The 22,237-nt window shown below is 41.1% G+C and overlaps 1 protein-coding gene across 1 annotated transcript in view; it reads right to left on the bottom strand.

Moving 5' to 3' along the window:
* Positions 1–22,237, bottom strand: part of prom1a (prominin 1a) — a gene marked incomplete at its 5' end in the record, with an annotated part of 90,352 nt that overhangs the window by 47,593 nt on the left and 20,522 nt on the right. The window contains 2 exons of the mRNA XM_080746108.1: positions 4,672–4,698; positions 5,738–5,796. Of these exons, the coding sequence (XP_080602234.1) occupies positions 4,672–4,698; positions 5,738–5,796 (86 nt within the window). The remainder of the gene's footprint in view (positions 1–4,671; positions 4,699–5,737; positions 5,797–22,237) is intronic.

Below are 22,237 nucleotides of genomic sequence, written 5' to 3'. Positions count from 1 at the left end.
TTTTGATTTCCGCCGTGGTTTCCACTCGCCTGACGACGCAAAGTTATATCCGCTCTAGACCGGATCAGAAAACTGCTAAAGAGGTTGATTCCAATCTAGATTGGATATCACATAGGAAACAGAGGACTGACGAGGAAAGAGAAGATAAGATAAAAATACCAAAATTACTTTGAACCACTTTAACTGTAGGAGGAGATTGTGAGATTGTGAGGATTGTGAATGGTGGTGTTTTGTTACACATACAGTACTGTCTTACACAAAGACACCGAAAAGTCCCTGAAAATGTCAAATTAATAGCAGATTAAAAATGATAAAACAAAGCCATGTGAAATGTGAAAGAAAATGCAATAAAAAAGACAGGATGTTAACACAAGCGAGGTAGGAGGATAAGAAAACATCCATAGAAAAGACACATGGCTTTGTCCATGATAAGATTGAGGCTCGGCCTGAACAATAGTATGGCATGGATCTTCAACAGGGGGTCCTCAGAGTTTTTACAGGGGTGCTGCCAAATCTTAGTGAGATTGGAACCTTTTTCATTAACCACCTAGAATCTCTATTTTGAGGGGAATATAAGCCGAGAAGACGATCTACAAGCACACTGCGAGGCGTTGTGTGCATGTCAAATTGTGTGCTTGTCAAGTTGACTTACTGTAGTCTTGAGTATTCACAGTAAGTGGTAAAACGTCTGAAAATACATATTAACATGAATCCACCATATTAGATAAGTCTACAAACCAAAAAACATGAATTTATCCCATACTGACGAGAGCACTGTCAAACAAGTCTATGAAGCTATCTATGAAATCTATGAAAACGTTATTCTGCAACACAATTTTATAAAATATGTAGAGAGGTCCAACTCCATCTCTCTCTCTCTCTACAAATCCAACTTCATCCGACAGTGACAATATCTGAAAATACAGTACATCACTGCATACTGTACACTTGAAGATATCATTGCTGTAGAATGTTTTGTCAACCAGCCAATATAATTTCTCTGTTGAAAATATTTTTGTCAAGAGACATTTGTCGAACCAAAGCATTAACCATAGGGCAGAGATTTAGGCAGGTATTAGCATTAAAGGTTGGACAGTAAGGTGGTTAGCAGGGTGGAGAAAAAGACGAAGTAGTATAGTCTGGGCGTTTCGGGCAGTATTTTGATGGAATTGTGCACTTTATGATAAAAGCATGACATTTGGCACACAGTTAGAACATGCCATATGGAAACTTTTTGGCTATAGGGACATCGCAGATTTGTCTAGGGAAACTTGTGGGAGCCAATCAATACTATACAGTAAAATAATACAAAAAATAAATATGCGTTAAGTAGCATGTGAGGGGTCAAACTAGGGTTTTTTCATGATTCTGAATCCAATGCAAGCATTTGTTTTGCACGAAAAACATTTCTTGGGCTAAAAACGGCCCCCATAAAACTATGGTTTATGTCAAATGAAGCTGATGAACACATGGCTGAGATGTCTGAATACAGTGATGGTGCAGTGGTTCATAGACTGCTGTCTCATGAACCAGACTTTCCCCTGCTACACAAGGATTAAATACTGTCTACCGGTGTTCATCTAACAGTGCCTCACCTACACTGTGTCCCATTCAGCAATTCCCTCCCATTTACCTCACTAAAGAAAAAGATACAAAAATAAATCGTCTACAAAAACAAAAAGGATTACTGTCAGCGACTGACAGCTTTGGTATTACATCTATTCTACAGAACACTGTACCACGGTATCCATTATTCATCACAGAGCTCAGATAATCCGCAACTTTGATTGAACGCGAGAAACATCCCACATGACTCAACAAGAATTCCAGAGCCCCAGTCTCATAAAATATTACATGAATTCCCTACGCAGAGAGATCAACTGCAGTCAGTTCGTGGCAGGTTCTCAGGAGCATGTCACACCTCCTTTCTTCATGTTACCCCAACACGTGCACGCATATACGTGCATGCACATGCACACACACCCACACACTCTATTCCCTTAATCTTCTCCTGTCTGAAAAGCTCAGCAGGGGCTTTGGAAATTGGTGAAATTGAAAGGGGGGATTGGTCATTCCCATGGCATATGTATACTGTAAGTTGTCATAACAATGTTTAGTGGTTTCTACTTGTGGTCGGGGGATCAAAGCCGGGCTATGCTATCATCACTACACCAGTGAATGGACTCACACAGTCTCTCTCTTGCCCCCCCCTCTTCCTCTGGACCGATTTCCGATGTGCATCACCACTTCCTGTTCATTTGAACAAATCTTTGTGCAAACGTTACAATCGGCAGCGGTGGAATGTAATCCACCGTGCAAAGCCGCCGCTCGGCTGAGTAAGACTCTCACAACTGGCTGCCTGTCAGGTAGTTTACAACAACAGACAGGCGTAAAGATTAAAGAAACACCGTTATGCTTCCCAATTATCAGGACAGGTAGACAGACTGACAAGGAAGACAGGAGAAGAGAGTGTTGCGAATGTTGGCATCATCACAACTCGCACATCAGGTCTGCGATATCAACGAGTCACGAAAGTGACCAGTTTTACGAGCAACATTTAGTGTTAAATTAACAGTTAGGATTTCGGTATATATATGATTGCTTCCATAGATGATTTTGGATTATTTTTGTGGCTTTCATGTGCTTTTAATTTATCCATTATGTTCTGTAACTTGCCTCTCGGAGGACATTAAAGTTTTCTAAGTCTGGTAACCAACAAGACATTACATGGCTTCCATACCAAACAGAAGCTCAACAGGGCAATTACCCCGCTGAACATCATCTCTGTGAACATGGCCTGTCTGAGGGCCATGTTCTGAATACATACTTGGAGATTCTCTTTGCAGAATGTAATATCTGAGATTGCATATAGGCTGTAGCAGTGCTAAATAAATCACTGGCTCAGGTCAGTTTCATGGGAATTACATTACAGAGAGGATTCTTGGTGCATCAGCACACCAAAGATCAAGTGTGTGCATGTGTGTGATTGTGTGTATGTGCGGCAGTGATTTAAATGTATAGGCCTCTCTCTCTGCTGTGTGAATGTGTGCCTGTGCGCGTGCGTGCGTGCGTGCGTGCGCTTGCATGTGTGTGTGTAATTCATCTCTGAGAATTGAGCGGATATTAGCCAGAAATGCAGCTGAGGAGGCAATGTCCTATTGCATAAATGAACTAAAATAGCCATACCATTACCCATATACAGGAGTATGTTTTTTTCTTTTCTATTACATTGCTCAGTTTGGTTTGATATGGGCATGAAAGAAGCAACCAAAGTTTGGTTAACAAACAAATTTGATACTGTATACCAGGGAGATGAGATGAGACCCATTTTTGCACATTGCTCTCCAACACAAACAGAACTACATTTTCTATCTTTGGAAACCTAAGGCCTGATTTATTATTAGTTGGGTGGCAGTGTCACACAACGCAAGTAGCTGATCTACAAGCTCACAATGTAGCACGTTGTGATGCGTCAGCTAATTTCGGCACGCAACACAATGCTCAACAAATTATAAATCAGGCATAATGGAAGCTCATACTGCATCATAACCATGTTTGGACGAGTAGGAGCAAAGTTATACTCTGGTGGCAGTACTGTTTAAAATGTTCAAATGTCGTGCCTGCCGCCATAACATTCTGATAAAAATGTTATTGTGTTCTTCCAAAAGCCAGAACATCTTGAAGATGCCCTAATGTGTAACTTGTGCCTTGCTGTTGTCATAGTGACTAGAAACTCTTGGCCCAGTTATCATGTCTTGTGCTTCACCTGCGACGTCTGGCTCTCAGCTGCTCTGTTCTCATCTCATGAAGAACACACACATCAAGCTGGCCTAACCTCCACCTCAGAAACCTAGTGCACACTGTTGCATTGCCCCAGCTGACTATACCACTTTCTCCTCTGTCTCTTTCTTGTCAATATGTAGATAGTAGACACTGGTGTCAATTTCTTGTCATGTAGACACCAGTGTCTTTTGTTGAGATTCTGAAATCTTAACTCCCCCGAGTCCCCATCTTTAAACCAATCAGCTGGCTGTACCACTTTCTCCTCTGTCTCTTTCTTGTCAATATGTAGATATGTAGATAGTAGACACTGGTGTCAATTTCTTGTCATGTAGACACCAGTGTCTTTTGTTGAGATTCTGAAATCTTAACTCCCCCGAGTCCCCATCTTTAAACCAATCCAGTGACTTTGATTGGTGCAGGGCTGAGCATGGATCAGATTGTAAATACCATCATTTATCTATTTGGACTAAAATCTTGTTTTATTTGATGGCCTTCCAGCCGTGGCATTTGGCCTTTGTGCCCTCAAAAAATTGACAACTCCAAAGGTCAAGTGGCCTTGCCCCTAAAATGACAAAATGCCAGGCCTGGTTACCAGTATGTTGTAAAAATACAGTTGGAACCGTCACATTTTCACTAATCTTCCCTAACTACAGAGTTCATCTAAGTACATGTGTGCCAATGCTATATGGCTCTATTTACTGCAACCACACTTGTCAAACAGAGCATACACCGTATGGGGGTCTGGGGCATTCTAGGAGGGCAGGAGGTGGGGTTTTAATAGGAAGGGATGACTGTGATTATAGGAATAACTAGACTAGTATGATGGTTAAAGATGGCGGGTTAGACATGATGGCTGGGTCTATTGGAGGTCAGATGAGCAGACTTTACCTGAAGGCTCAGCACTATGTTCTCTGGCTGTGTGTGAGGGCGCATCAGATCAGATCAGATCAGATCAGATCAGATGAAGAGGGGCATGCAGAAGACAAACGCAACACAGAGTCAAAGAAAGAGCAAAAGAAAAACACAAAAAGGCCACAGATTCAAAAACATACAGTATGGATAAATAAATCATTGTTGTCGGGTGGAAACCTTGTATGTCCAAAATCGTCCGTTTTGTATTTATCATTTAAAAAAGGATTTAAACTAGTGAAAATAGCCGATCTACAAGCACACAACGCCTCGCGGTGCCACCGCGCGTTGTGTGCTTGTAGATCGGCTATTTTCACTAGTCTTGTGCGACAGCCTTGTATGATGAAGCAGGGCTTTACTTTACAAAAAAAAAAACACAAATTTTAAACTTGGAGATACGAGGCTTCTGCTTGACAGTGACGAAACAAGACAAAAAACTAAATAACTCAGTCTGACATGCATGGAATATTACTGCACACAGAGAAGACAGAAAATACATAAGCTCTCATGCAATGTGCTGTGTGTTTGATTGCCAGTTGGTATTGTTTGTAGTGGACAGCGGATTCGGGCAGGCTGAGAACTACCTGGTTGTCAGTTCCCCATCCACTGACAACACTCAGCCAGCTGTCACACTCTAGTCTTTAAATGTATGTGCTGTGGAAGGTTACAGAACTTCAGAGTAATTAAATACGTGAAGATAAATGTTGGTAATTGGAGTTCGAGCTACAAAAAAAATAAATGAAAAATGATTTATCAGCCTCACAGTCTGTCACCCTCTCACTCAGTGTGTGTTCACACGAGGTGGTGCCGGAGAAAATGACTATTTTATGTGGTTTCACCTTGGCTTTGGCAAGTATTAACACATTGCTTCAAAGTCAAGCTGCATAGTACAGATGTACTGAGTAGCTCCGGCAGATCTATAAATAATTTGTATATTCTTAATTAGTGTATACAATTTATCAGAAAAACAATGCAACAAGCAGTAGAGAAATGGACCAAAACGAATTCTAAGCTCACACAAACACTTTACATTTTGAAGTTATACCTTTTGATATTCATTCTGGATGGCTCCAAACCTATCCTTGGCCAGGCTGGTAATAAGGTCTGTAACAGAAAAAACAAACAAAAAACAAGAGCCATGTTACTGGTGGTTATGGGTGACAAATCATGTCAAACATAATGCATAATACCACTTACACTCACACGCTTTCATGACATGTACAGTTTGAAATAGTGTAATTAGAGTGCAATTGCATTGATTGATGCCAATAGATTCCCACTCTGACATGCATGATGATTTATATGCCAGGTGTTCTGCACCAGGCATCATTAGTCCTTTTAATAACGTTTTTTTATTTTTTATTTAATTTAATTTGGTGTAGCAAATTATTTTCAGCCCTGGCAAAACACACACAGAAATGTGTTTTTTCCACTGTGTTTTGTGCTTCTTCCGACAATCTACAGTTAAAATCCAAGACATCAGAAAGAAATCAGTAGAAAGCAATAACAATGAGCCTACAGTATTCCTCCAGTAATGTAGGTTTCCTCGTGCATGGTGTCCCACTGTCTGTGGTACTGTATAATAACACCACAGACAGACATGCTTCTCAGGGGCAAGAGGCTTAGAAGAATAAAGATGCAACACACAAGGGCTTTACTCTCCCTGCAACGCATTCAGGCACAATGTATTCCCACGAAGAATGAATATTTTCAATCGCAAGGAATAAATGACAGCATTGTCTTTTTTGTTCATTTTTAATCCATTATTCAAAGCATGACATTTGTATTAGGAAGATGTCCAAAAGCTTCTATTTCACACAGGCGTTGTTGTTGTTTGGACATTTAATGCATATTGCATACTTCCTTTTACTTTATGGAGATTCTAAAAGACAAAGCGATAATAGGCTAATAATTAATTTAGGAAAGAACCAGCCATTGTTTAAGGAACATGTACAGTAGCATTCGTTTATAAACTTTATGCAGAAGCCACCATTATGTTTTATCCCCCACCCTGACAACTTGGAATGTAGCAGTTGAGGCATTACATTGTGTTTGACTCGATTCCACAGTACACACATACTAATTGTGAAAATACGCTTCACATAATAATTTGACAATTTGGCCAATGGTTGACCAGTTCGTATATTTTGTTGATTACTTTTGATGCAATAATGGTATTTTCCTTCTTAGGTATTAAAAAGGTCCTTAAATTGTCACTTCACTGTCATCTGGGGAGCCCGCCAAAATCATGTTTACTTTAACCCACATTTTGAGAACCACTGCACAAGCCCAAAGGGGAATCCCCCTTATTAGGCTTTTTTTGGGCATCAGGCAGAGGCTCTGAACCACTCTGCTACACTGAAAGTCAGTATGAGAAGCCTTTACTTTGGGAGAGATAAGATCCTTTGGTTTTTGAGGATGAAAGCTGTGCTGCTGCTGGAACAGACTGTATCACTGACAGCTCAGAATACCCCCAGAATGTCCGACCTCCAACTGAACCTGACAAACACAGGAATGCCGCCAACAGAACAAAACCAGAGGAAAAGTGAAACAGTTCTCTATCTGTGAGGAGGCTCACTTTAAACTAGTACATAAATTAGAATCAGATATCATCTTAAAATATCCCTGAACAGCAGTGCTTTTCTTCAGCACACACATTTAAAGAGGTTTTATTTTATTCATGATGCTGTGTCGGAGGAAGAGACGGAATACTAAAACATACCAGGGCGGCAGGGAGTCATTTCCTCTCTCGTCTTCCCCAGCAAGATAACTTTTACACTTTTGCTAAACAAATAATATATTTACGAATACATTACAAAGGAGAGGATGGACCTGTTCCAGGTCCTGTAGAACTGTGTGTAAAGCTAGGGCCTATGTGGAGACCTGCCATGGATTGTAAGAAGATAGGTGGGTGAAATCATTTAATAAAATACGTTTAACCACTTATGTGACTTTATGTGACAGCCTATGAAATCAGTCATCATCAGTATGATGGCAATGATCTACAGTATCGCTATGGACTCCAAATTTTGGCAAGGTTTCAACAGGATCACAGCCCTATTGACTTCCATTAAAAAACGGTAAGGTAAATATTTCAAAACGTATAAAACACACAGTATGAGGAAAATTGTATTGTTCTGTGTGCATTAAAAGTTTACCACTGAGATTGGTCAAGCAATTTGTGTGACATTCACACACAAACAGACCCTGTTACTGTATATACGGCTAGCCAACAATAACTGATGTATAAACTCACAAAGCGTCACATCGGTAGGTGCTGCAAGCTTGTAGATCTGGATCTTGAAAAGTTCTGAAATGTTCTTGAAAATGTTTTTACATTTGTCATCGATAATTGCTTACCCAAAATAGGAATGCCATGTTGTAAGTGGTTAACTGTACAAGGACACAATGAGGGCCAAGAGTTAATTCTGGCATTTCCGGTGTAGGTACTGTAATTAGATAAGATGTTCTGTAATTCTGTGTGTGGTAAACTTATCAATAGGCTGTTACAGCACAATTACCTAACTTTTCATTCAAGTCTCAGTAGGTCACCCCTCCACCCTGCATTTACCTTTTTGTAGGTTAACAGCCATACCTTCAAATGGCCTACGGCTGGAACCATTGTGTGTTATTGGGTCAGTGTAAAGCGATGCAGTCAACAGCGGGGGAAAGCGGCAACTCCGGCAAGTAGACAATTGAAGGCAGACTTTTATGTATCACTTTTCCCATTCTGATGGGTGTTGGGTTCCATATAAAAGCCCTGCCTGACCTGGTTTTGTAGGAGCACTCCATTGACCTTCTAACAAGAATAGAAACTTTCCAGTAACTTTCTTTTACAAATGTGAAATCACTAGACCTGGTGTTCAATCTAGACCTGGGTGGAAAATTACCACATGGTCTGTCAAATGCTGGCAGATAATGGTGGTGGCTGATGAATTTTAGGTTTTTAAACTTAAAGGCACACCGGGAAATTCATAGCCGGAAAAAAAAAACAGAAAAAAAAATACAGAACTACAAACTCACGTTGCGATGCATGAGCTGCAATATCTTTTTTCCTGCTATATTAAACTACATAAGATGTAACCTACTAAATTACATGCCTAAAGGGACGGCAGGTTGAGAGAGAAATATAGAGTATCTTTTAGGTCCCCAGATGACAGTTAAGTGACAGTTGAAGGACTTTTAACACAAAAAAAGAAAGAAAATAAATACTGAAGTAATGCAAGTAATGAACAAATGATATGAGAAAGAGACAACATTTTTGAAAATAGATGTACAAGCTCACAACGCCTTAGCTTGTACATCTGCTATTATATTATTTATCTATGGAACCGAGTCAAACCATGTAATGGCTCAACTCCTACAATTCCAAGTGCTTGTCAGGGAGGGGAGTCCCCAGTTCAAATAATGTTTATTGTGGGGGAATTCATGAAAAGAATTCATGGATGGATAGGCCATCAGAGATTCCAACAGGATGAATCTTCACCGCTGTGTGACTGTATGTGCGTTGGTCGGTGCGTGCGTGCGAGAGAGAGATAGAGAGATAATGAATTGACATATGAATGAATGTGTTTTTCACACTGACAGAAGCAGAGTGCATAAGAACAAAAGAAATGTGGGAATGAGAGTGGAGAGGCAGACAGAGCGAGGAGAACAGATAAAGAGAAAAAGAGGAAGGCGGAAATACAGTGGGGAAAAGCAAAGAAGAAATGAGATGGGAGAATGAGAAGAGAGAGAGAGAGAGAGAGAGAGAGAGAGAGAGAGAGAGAGAGAGAGAGAGAAATACAGTATGACTAGAAAGCAACAGGAGGAAAGTGAGAGAAAATATTAAATAATACAGTAGGCTGTGTAGATATTAGTAAAGGGAAGACGGACAGGAAATGCTGGACTGAAATCAAGTCTTGGTTACAGTCAGTGAATAGGATACAGTTGACTAAAGTCTCTAATTGCACCAAACTGGTGTAGTTTGAGCCAGGTTCCATCCATGCACACTGTCCTCTCATTGACTGGATCCATCCATCCATCCGACAATTCTCAATGCTTATCTGGGTCAAAGAGAGCCTTTTCCCTCAGCTTCTCGAGGGAGATCTGAGGGCACTCTCGGTACCAGCTGGGAGATCCCTCCAGCATGGCCTTAGTCTGCCCACCGCCAAAGCAACTCCCAGTTGGCTCTGTCCAGTGGGAGAAGCCTGGGGGAGTCATCCGTACTACATTGTAAATTCCTGTCTGTCAATTTAACTCAGAGTGCAAAAATATAGAACAGTTAAAATATGATGACAATATTTTGCAATGTAGACATGTTCTCTCTTTTTTGGGGGGACAAATCTTTGTCGACACATTGGGGCCAGGTATTGTTTTGTGCTTAACTGAACTCTAATAAGATGACCCAGATTTTCAGTAGCTTCAGTCTAATGAAAATCATTGGCTGTCATCAATTAAGTTAATTGTTAACCATTAACGCTAATGATGCATTTATATAGCGCTTTTAGCCAAAGCACTTTACAATGTGCATTATATTCACCCATTCACACACCTTTAACTCTGTGAACACACAGTTAGGAGGCTGGTCCTGAATGATGAGACTTCTCATTGGTTCATAATGTATAAGCAAGTCAAAGATGTACAGTATTTTGCAGTGGTGAAAAGAAACATTTACTCAAGTACTTTACTGGAGTATTTCCAATTTTCAGTAGTGCGAGTATTTTTCCATAGTAGTTTTTGGTATTTTGGCCCTAAACCATCAACCATCGATCAGCAATAGGTCCAGCTGCGCCTGAGATTACCTGCAGCTCACAGACACATACAGACAGACACATGGACAGGTGCAAAAACATAACCGGGCAGTTCGGGCCTGGCAGAGATAGCAACTTACAAGATGCAAGGTAATCTAGGAATCTGAGTTTACGGTAATTTAAGTCCTATCCTATTAGCGAGACAAGATACAAGATGATAAAGAATAAAACAGACTAAAGTATGATCCCTCATGAGTAATGTGCTCAACGGTCCCCCTGGGTGTCTATGGGGGAGGTTAATTGATTTGAGTAAAGCATCCAAGCCTACGCACTCCGAGATAAAATACGACTTTAAATACCCGGTTCAGCTGAATGGTGCCTGTGTTGGTGGTAAATACATAATGCCATTAAGCTTTTGATTGCCTTTCCTCTCCTCTCATATCCAGCTGACAGTTCTATAGTTCTATAGCAATGTAAAACGCCTGTGATGATGACAACATTGCCCTCAACATTTTCTGTTCTTAAAAAGAGGAGAGGCTGGTCTGTTCCCCCATCTTTGAGAAAGAAGACAGGCTCGCAAGACAAAGGCTCTGTCTGGTTGGATTAGATTCTAGGCCAGCAGCTTTGTGGATCCAGACAGGGCCCTGCATAGTGTCTCTAGGCACCGACTAAGCCAACACCATTATTATCATCTGACTAACGAGTAAGCAAGTGGGGACGCAGTATTTGCCTTTGGACACGACATGACACATGGCTGTAGTGGAGATTGCATTGGGGCCCTTTTTTTATGGAATGGCTGATACGTACTTCATCGAACGACCGTGATAGTGAAAATATGTATTTATCGATATATATGTGCTCGTTCATATTAGGTAGCCAGCATGTCTATGGAGTATCCGTTTGGTTAAAATGTCTGTGCCTCTGAGGCTGTTATCAGCTTGGTTTTGGTAGAATCTCTCACAGAAAGCCATAATATCAAGTTAAGCCCAGAGTTGTTTAAAGTTTTGGTGTCACACCAACCCTATAGTTGCCTAGGAAACGGAGCACATTAATAATGTCGACTGATGGCTTGACGTAAAGACGTAACCCGCAATGTGTATAAAACCTTTGTATCACTGTGTTAACGTAGGAAGAATTGATCTGGAACCATGTCGTTCTGATGCTTGTAAGATCCCTTCCCTGGAATAAACCCAGATACTATTATAACTTATAACGTGTTTCCTCCGTTTATTGATGTCAATAATTATTTCACTGTCCGATAGATATGGGGTACGAAAAACTAAGATATCAGACCGTGCCGCTCGTTGATTAGAACAGATTTTCAACAGAAAAATGTAGCAACCGAGTATAAATTACCCATTATTATCTCTTGAGGACACCGGACTAAAGTGACGTGACAGACTCCTGCTAATCCGGAGCTGAGGAACCTTTGGATTCAAAGTGCAGGAAAGGCTCCAACGATAACATCACTTTAACAAAAGACAAGACGTATCACACCACACCACTCTTAAGGAGAAAGCTTATCACCTTTTCCTACAGGAGATTAGAGAGCCTTCTCTAATGGATGCTACCAAGATGTCCTCTCTAAATGCCGGGGGTCAGCCAGCCTCACACGTTGACAACGCGTGAGGAGTTGGGCAGCACAAAAAAACCCCGCTCTTGACTCTTATTTGCACACACACACACACGAAATGGAGCACTACTGTATATCCCTTGTGGGTCACGTGACGGTACAGTCGAGTCAAGTCAAACGCTATTTTTGGAAATTACAAACAAAACTGGTGCGTCACAATGTCACACTGACTGCATGGTAAAATCCTCAAGATTAAATGAACATTCAGGATTTTACCGTGTGGCATCTCATCTAAATGAATATACAGCCACAAATAAAGAGTGCATGACAACAACTTGTGTGCACATGTGCATCACATGAAGGGATTGAGCAACTACTATGGCAGGTCAGGTCACCACATCATCATCAGCAAGTGACAGAGTGAAGTGGCAGTAGGTTGTTGGTACAAATGTCATGTCAGACACATGAACGAGAAGGGTGGAGGGAGGGGGAGACTGGGAGAAAGACTGATGAAGAACCCAATTATTTCTCTTTTTTCGTTGTTGGTGGTTAACTGCTGCATTGAGGCTACGGGTGCAGGACGCCCACCCAGAACAGTAAATCACTGGGTGACAGCAGCAGCTGAATGCTTATTCTGCCCAAGGACCCACCATGTGCTGAGATAGTAAGAAAGGAAGAACAATGGAAAGTATGGCCGTCAAACTAAATCAACTAACAAACAAAAGGAGAATGAAAAGAAGGCCTAGCCCTTCGCGCTCTTCTGATTGACAGTGTATCATTTACCCATGATGCAATGTGGCTGACAGAACCCTGGGAGTGAAGGAAAAACAACCAACAAACGATTCTAATACTAAATCTAAACCTTACTGTACCTTTACACTAAAAATTATTGACACCATAAATTATAATACATTTACGGTTTAAAACACTAAGTATTATACAGTTATATTAATGCAGCCAGTTGCCAAATCATGTTTAGTATTCTTTTCTTTATTACCTTGTGTCAGAGGATTCATTGTCTAACAAGCTATGGAAAAGTATTGTAATGAATGAAATCCCAGGAACAGGCAACAAGTTGTATTAGTGTACAGTACTTACACTACTTGTGTTAGTAACCTGGATTAAAATGGTAACTGCATGTACTGTAGCCTATACAGCAGGGGTCTTCAACGTTTTCAGGCCGGGGACCCCCAAACTGATGGGGAGATGGAGCAGGGACCCCCTACCACCTCGTAGGGTGGGGGGATCGGGACTACGACATATTTTTTATTTTAAACATGTACAAGTTACAGCGAGCAGGGTGGGCCGTACCACTATCATTTCTAAACATACTATTAACTGAGAACCAAAGTCATTAATATCAACAATCTGTCAATTGCATAGTAATCATATATTCAAGCTATTAAAAATGGATAGAATCATGATTTATTTTTGGAGCTGTGTGAAGCACAGGCTCCCTATACGTGGCCGTGTGGGTCTGTCTGTGTGTGTGTCTGTATGTAGCCTGAACTTCCTAAACTTCGGCACGCTACTAGTCCCACAGTTTTGCCACCACACACTCGCGCCATATGTCAAATCGACAGGCTTACTCGGGAATCGTGGGCTAGTAACTTGCTAAGAGAAAGGTTCAATAGTTTAATTGATATTAATTTATTAGTGAATTAATTTTCCCCATTGACTTATAATGGGAATCGCAAAAACTCACATTCAATTATTTGTCTCTCGCAAACCATAGGGGCTAGAGTTTCAAGACTTGGAGAGGCGGTTCATAATGATTTCAAGGATTAAATAAAAAATAATTGTGTCATTTGGCCGCATGGTGGCGCCATAACACCCCACTTTACGTTTTGGCCTGTAACTCTTGAACCGTAGGTCGGAAAATTAAAAATATTTTTTCCCTGGATTCCTTGGGTCATGACGCATCTCCCCATATAGGCCACGCCCATTTGCGCCATGATAGATTTTCCGCCATCTTGAATTTTCTCCAAAACACACTTTTTGCTCCTTTTCCTACATATTTTCTTCAAATGTCACAAAAATCGGTACACATGATCCACACACACACACACACACACACACACACACACACACACACACACACACACACACACACACACACACACACACACACACACACACACACACACACACACACACACACACACACACACACACACACACACACACACACACACACACACACACACACACACACACACACACACACACACACACACACACACACACACACACACACAGCTCCACTTCACACGGGTGTGATTTTTTAACATAAATGTGAAAAATGAAAAAAAAAAAAAACATTTTTAGATGGACCGCAGACCCCCTGTTGAAGACCCCAGCTATACAGCATTATGAGGTTGGCTGCAGGTAGAGGGATGGTCTGTTCCCACTGGATCTACTCTATGAGGCACAGTTTAACAGAAACAATGGTTATACTACTCATAATGGTATTAATGTTTAATGTTACACTGGCCATTTCTGTACCAACAATACTGGAAATACTGAATGTTTTTCAACAGTTTTAGACTCAATGGCCATAACTAATTACACCCATACCTAGGGCTGTCACGATTATGAAATTTTACATGACGATTATTTGTCACTCAAATAATTGGCGATTAACGATTTAATTGTGTTTTTGTCATTGACAATTACATTTCTGTTTGGCTTTTAGGCTTTTAAGTTGCACATGGTAGATATGACACATAGCCTAAATATACAAAGAAAATACTGACATATCTGACAACTTTATACTTAAAAAAAGAACATTGATAGTGGAAATAGCCGATCTACAAGCTCACAACGTGTCGCGATGCGACGCGTTGTGAGCTTGTAGATCTGCTATTTCCACTATTTTGGACATTTTTCAACATTCACGATTATGACGATTATGACAAAATAATTGCGATAATGTCAAATAATCACGATTAGACGATTATGTAATAATTGTGACAGCCCTATTTAATGTTACACTGGCCATTTCTGTACCAACGATAAATACTGAATGTTTTTCAACCGTTTTAGACTCAATGGCCATAACTAATTACACCCATACCATAAGTGCTGCTAACACAGGGGATAAGATTGAAGTTTTTCTCCTCAGCGAAGAATTAAATTGCTCTGTGCCTGTATAGAGAAGCGAGGTTCCTCCTGAGTGCACTCAAAAACACCTCCGCACAAGGTAAACACACTGTTGCCAAGGCACCTGTAACTATGGAGATGGGAATCAAGCTCAACTTCACACCGCCAGAGATGGAGGGTGGGGTCAGGGGGGTAGACCAACAGACAAAGAGAGAGAGTGCATCAAAGAGACTGGTGTGGAGTGCAGAGAGAGAGAGAGGGGGGGGGCATAGAAAAAGAGGGACTGCTTGGAGAGAGAGTGATAAGACAGACTCCTCTTCATTTATGTCCATGCTGCTGTAGCTAATAAAAAAGGTATTAAGTGGTCAAGCCGACTTAAACCGCAGTGAGAAACGCAACCCAAAACATTTCAATTAACAAGGTGTTGATACCGGCGTTAGGCTCGAGGGGAAAAAGTGGTTGCATGCTGAGATAATATGGCAGCATTAATCTTCTTCTGTGACATACAGCATTGCTGTGCAAATGCAATGTAGAGCTTCTGGTTGTGTTTGTGTGCGGACATCATTCTAGTGTCCTAGATTTGCGTATGTGCGCGAGTGTGTGCACATGGAGACCCATGTGGGTTTTGCATGTGTTTGTGTGTATGCAACTGTGCATGTGCATACATGCACCCATACTGTATGTCTCTGTATTAGGGCTGCAACTCAAATCTATTATCTTCTGTGAAAAATAAAGTCTGATTAAGCACTATTTTACACTTTGTCGTATGATGTGTCAGTAAAAAAAAAGCCTATCTACAAGCTCACAACACATCGCAATTTTTGTTTCGTTAAAATGTATTTGTTTGATTAACTGTTGTACTCCTATTTGAGAACACACACGTGGATTACAGTGAATTCGATTGAAACAGCCGTCTCCAGGCTAAACAGACAGAACTGAAGGTCCACTCTGAAATCAACCGTCTCCGCCTCCACTTGGCTGCCAACTTGTGCCAAGTGAACATTTGAGCGAGATGGACTCACATGGAGGCACAAGCCAACATCTCTAGGACAGAACACAGGCACAACGCCTGCCAACGTGAATACATTATTATGTACAAACTATATATACACAGTAAATGCCAACCTGACAGTCTGTACTCAAGTGGAAAACATGTTGTCAAGGGCAAGAACACCCCATGCTTGAGAGGAGGGACGTACATGTACGTGCGCGCACGCACGCACACGCACACGCACACGCACACACACACACACACAGCTACAGTATATCATGTTGACCCGGGTCATTAGGTACTTACATTTTCATGGTCATTCACGGAATTGTAAAATGAGGCACACAAATCCAGGACGAATTAAATAAGAAATAAATTAACACTCAGGATTTTGCAGTGTAATCGAGATTGTGCTGAGCCCTGAACTTACACTGTACTGTATAAAGAATATTCATACTTTTGTTTTATCAGTGTTATTTCATTTTAATAGCCAGGCTAGAACTAGGACGGGTTGAATACTGTAAATTGCTTCCCTGGAAACTATTTACAGAAAGATTAATGACAAGTATTAAAAAGCAACAAACAACTTCATGCTATTCCATTTGCCAGGACAAACTAGAGTCAACAATGCTTCCACTTTCGCCCCAAATGATATATCTATTAGAGTTGTTGTTCCATGGATCCACAGTTCTGTTTATTTTTCCAAACACAAACTATTACTCATGGCTGTCTAATTCGCTATGATGCCCCAGTTATAGCCACTTCCTCAGCAACCTGACAGTAAGCCATTCTTTTTAGTGGCATCTTGAAGTGAGCTAATTGGGTCGGATAAACTGTGTAAGTTTCACAAAAGCTGCAATGAACATTACCATTCAGTTTAATTTCAAACTTATTTCACCCAGTAGAAGTTAACCCAATAGAAAAGTGAATATGAATGACGAATATTCAGATCATCGGTTTCACTTTCCTCCACTGTTTTGTGTTTGCCCACCTTCTACAATTGTAAACAGAGTTGTAGAATTATGTACTGAATCTAATCTAAAACAGAAATATTTTCTTATGGGGTACACTGCAACAACATCTTTTCAAATGGGGATCCATGGCCTAATATCAATGTGGGGAACGGGGATCCTTAACAAAAGACAAGATTATTTTGAGACTGATCAAGGGCATAACAACTCATGCTCTAACTAAACATTGTTAAGACCTTTTGAAATGATCGTATTCCAATGATCATCCTACACAGCTATTATAATTCAGTTCATGTCAATTAAACAGTTTCACGGCCAGAAGGATAAGTGGTCTGCATGCAACCTTGTCTACCAGATGTGTTGGCTATTAGGGAACCCAGGGGACTGTCTATGCTGCTGCTGGGGTAGGGGGGGGGGGGGCAGGTAAACACTTTCCCTGATTACCTTATCAGCTTACTGTGGCTAAAGCCATGCTGCCATGACGACAATGACAGACAGATCACATGATCCAAAGACAGAGGAGGAGAGGAGACCATTTAACCAGTGGCGGTGCTGAACTGTCTGCAGCACTACTCTGCAAGGATTTTGAAGATCACTCAAGGGTATCCATCCACGCCTTGGTGGCTCTATCAGTCAATCACTGCACGCACTGTAGGAGCGCAGACTCAGCTGTCACATCCCGGCTTCTAATATGGATATTATTGGTGTGTTTACACCAAGTGGGTACTGAGAAGATTTCGACTTGAAACGACTTACTTCCCACCTCAAGAGCATTCGCGTGGTTGACGTCAGAACTAAATGGACAGCCAATCAATTGAAACTTTGTTTGGCTGCTTTGTAGAAGTAGGCTACCTCTTTAGCATAAACAGAAGCAGGAAAGTATATGCTTAAAAGTGGTCATGGTGGCTGTTCAGGAGGGCGAAGAACAGAGCACTCCAGGAGGCTCCCAACTAACATGCAAGAATTGAATTATGGATTATGAATGATGGAGTAATTTTACCGTCTGTTTGGCTTTATTTACGCTCGAGAGGAAATAAAAAGGCCATCCAAAGTTGTACACTAAAAAAAACAGCTGCGTAAACATGGAGGACGGTTGGCAATGTAGATGCTGAGGATGTTTTGTGCAACATGTCGGCTGCAATCAGTGCCTTGCTGGGGAAAGAAAGTTAAAGAAACCACTGGCCTGCAGATTAATTAATTGCAGAGACAATTTCGTTGAACTGCTTTCCAAGCTCAGCGTTGCTATGAAATTCATGTTGACAGTGCCTGTGACTGTAACAACTGGGGAGAGAAGTTTCTCACGCTTCAAGCTCATCCATGCGGGCATGACTCAAGGGGTGACTGTCAGCTCTTGCTCAGATTTCAATTTAGCATGACGCAACAAGATCACTGGACAAAGACAATCTTATCAGAGCAGCACTCACACATTAGGGGGCTGACATTATTAGAATAATAAACAACTTATTTCTCTCTGTGTACAGGCGGCGACCCACTTATTTCCTGATTTCTCTTTCCCGCTCGCTCCCCCTGTCTCTCGCTCTCCCAACTGATGTGAGCTATCTGGAAAAGTGTGAAGTGCTGTAAACTACCAGCTGTTTCAGACACTTCCCAAGGTAATTGTTTAAAGGAGTAGTTCACCCCCAAAATGACTTATTTTTTACTCTATTGATTACTCACGCCATGGAGACTTGAGTTCAATAATATTTTTAATTTTTTGTCACATTCCTAAGACAATACATTTCCTCCCATTGATTCCGGATGCATTTGGGTCCTCCAGAATCAATAGGGTAAATTTACTAAAATCAAAATGTTATCTTAGGAATGCGACAAATAGAAAAAAATATTATTAAACTCAAGTCTCCATGGCGTGAGTAATCAATAAAAAAAAAGTCATTTTGGGGTGAACTACTCCTTTAAGCAGTTTTGAAGTTTTCTGTGTTGAGCTCTCCATGGTGCTGAAAGTGCATAACATGTGTTTAAGTTGGATTTGTTTTTCATTTGTGGGGGAGGGCAGCTATTGTGAGGGCCTTGACACAAGCTCTTGCAATGGGTCCTCAGATCCTTGAATGGCGTGTTCCTCCGCACATGCTATGCCCTCCTAGTGAAACTCCTCTCCATCAGGTGAAAATAAGCAGCTGGCAACTTCATGTGTACCAGAGGAGACAGGTCTACACTGTGTTACACTCTCCCACATGACCAACTCATTTATGGGTCAGCACTCAGCAGTGACAGGGATTAGACAAGTATGGGAAAAATTTGGAATTGACATACACATTGACATGTAACTAAATTGTTAGAAAATGGAAGCCTTCCAACATTATGTATTTCTTGTTCAAAACCTTCACTTTGAATGTCTTTCAGAGAAGTCAGGGCTCTGAGAAAGCCCAGAGTTTGACCAGGAATATGAGTTGGGCTACCATTCATTTCGATTGTTCCTACTCGAAATTGGTAAAGTTCCCACTTCCAAAATGGCATGAATGGCATTTAACCACTGGTGTACAAGTGATCGTTTAAAATCACGATGGGCTCAAGAGATAGCATGGATCCTGAAGCACTTACTTAGCATTAAGGAATTAATGATGGTATCTAGACTAGAGGCATACTACAGCTCCAGTCGATCGTCAAGTGCTGAATTACTCACCCTCTTATTCGCCCTCATTCCCGTGACATGTTCCACTCAGGTGGGAGAAACATCGCTCAGCTCAGCCAAGGCCTGGTATAGGCTTGAGGCTAAAAGCCACGTTTAATGTAAGGCTATGCGATCATACGACTACTTCTGGTACTTTGGACCCAGGCAATCGAGATGTTTTAGCTTTGGGATTTTGTCTGCTGCCTTAGTTTCTAATGTCTCCTGTCTGAATGTACATTGTCTGCGTATGTACTCGTCAGTCACCAGTCCTGCACTAATTGAGTGTTTTTTGTGTAACCACCTGGAATAGAGCCTGTGTCTCCCAAACAAGCACCTACTGCTCAGTCAAAAGGGAATCCCCTCATGGGCAGGGGGGGTATTTAGGCTTCTGGGCAACAGGCAGAGTTACTTAATGTCATCATTCTCAATACATTATTTTTTACTCCAATCTGAACCTGGTGAACCTGTATTACGTTCTTGCTGTGTCTCCATAGCCACAGTGTGGACTACCAATGAAATAGGACAAAAGGGGACAGGGGATGCATGACTTGTCATCAATTCACTAGGACAGAGGCTATTGCTTCATTCGTCTCACCCTGCTCCAGTCCTGCTTAGATACCCAGGCCTGACCCAAATATAACATGCCCCAAAACAAGACACTGTAGCTTTAGTTTTAGTAGCAGCTACTTTCTCTCAAAACAACCCCAAGCATGCTTTTGATTTCTTTGTCTCTTTTATATTTACAAAATGATCTAATGTTTTCTGTCCTTGATGCTGTCAGCTACTCTTTTTTGGCTGATTTGTTGTTTTTTCTTTTTCTTTTGTCTGTTTTTTCTTTTGGGGTGGGAGGGGTTCAGTCTTTTTTTGGCCTTGTCTGTTATTGTCTTAGTGTTTGTTTGTCCTTTTTCTTCTTATTCAAAAGGGGAACTGATTCATTGTCCTTTGACTACAGTAATCTGCAAGATACCCCCCAATAAAACTATGTTAAAATAAAACAAAATGATTTACAAATAACCCTTTATCTTTTTTTGGCCTGTCTTGCTCCTGGAATCTTTAGATTTTCTCCTGTAGCCGTGCTTTCATTCTCTTTGGATTTATCCGTTTCTCTAGCTGCTCTGTCAGATAGCACAGAGCCCTAAGCTGGCAGTGGCATTATAATATTACCTTGAAATGTCTAAACGTTAAAGCTATCTTAATGCCACAGCACTTATCTTCTCTTTGTCACTCAGCCAGCCTCTGTTAAAGCAGGCTTTGTTAATGATATGCACTTCGTGCCTCTGTAAGAATCGCTGCATTACTCCAGCAAAATGCCTTGCTATACTGTTGAACTTCTTTCCCCTTTTAAAGAGTACACATCAATGATCAAGGAGGTACAGATTTAGTGGCCTTCTTAGTTCAGGGGCTGGGGTGGGTGGGTGGGTGGTGGTTATGCAACACATTCCAGGAGTCAATTAGCAGTCTGTCAGAGCCCTCTACATTCACTGCTTTTGGATAATTGTTGCCAAGTCTGTGTAAATGTAATTATATCTTCTAAAAATATATATTATGTTTGAGGAATGGTGTTTTGGCTACCTTCCATGAAGGACTAACACCTATTGAGCAGCTAAAAAAAAGGGAACATAACAACCTTGAAGAAGGTTAATCAGTTAACCTGCATTAGACATAGCATAATTTTAAAGTAGCAACGAATAGTTTGAACTCCACTAGTCGAGAATCTTGTTTTTCCCCAAGGAGACAATACTGACTGATATGCAGAGGGGAGCTGTAATGTTTAGCGAGTGCTGGACTGCATTCCAGTTCTTTAACAAGAAAACTAATCAAATATACGGCAATTGGCAAATAAACAGCAGGATTGCCTAGTGGCTAGATGTTCATTCATTACAAGTTTCTCTTCATAAGATCAAAGAGCATCAGCTAAATGTCCATAGGGTAACATTTTAAGTGAAACAAATTTCACTTGGGTAGAAAAGAGGATGAAAAATAAAAACAATTTCTTTTAATCAATCCAAGTGTAAGGCTCCATTAAAACTAAATGTCATCTCGGGAGCAACTCAGACACGCCAAGAAGCTCGTAAGAGCTAAAAGCACACTAATAGCTCAGGAAAAGGACAATCAATTTCATGGCCCATAATTCAGGACATTTCCTCAATTTGCTCAACATGCTACCGAGTTACCATTTAAATGTCACATAATTCATCTTATCCTCCACTTTGGTTATCCTTCATCTAGGGAACGCCGACTGGCCAGAGGCCATGCATGCTTGTTTTTCTCAGTCGTGCCTACGGTTGGGATCCTTTAGGACAGGGGTCTTCAACAGGGGGTCCGGGACCCCTAGGGGGTCCTCAGAGTTACTACAGGGGGTCCTCCAAATCTTTGAGTGATATAAACCCTTTTTTCTCCTTTTTTTTATTCACCACTTGAACCATAGTGTCCATATTCTGAGAAATTTAGCCAAAAATAGCAGATCTACAAGCTCACGCCTCGCTGTGAGCTTGTAGATCGGCTATTTTCGGCAAAGAGGTTTGGTGTAGAGGAAAAGAGCGGGCT

This window comes from Nannobrachium achirus, assembly GCF_963921795.1.
Source record: "Nannobrachium achirus genome assembly, chromosome: 17".
NCBI classification, from domain to species: Eukaryota; Metazoa; Chordata; class Actinopteri; order Myctophiformes; family Myctophidae; genus Nannobrachium; species Nannobrachium achirus.
The sequence above is the reverse complement of the archived record's forward strand: the minus strand, read 5'-3'. Positions and strand labels throughout refer to the sequence as shown.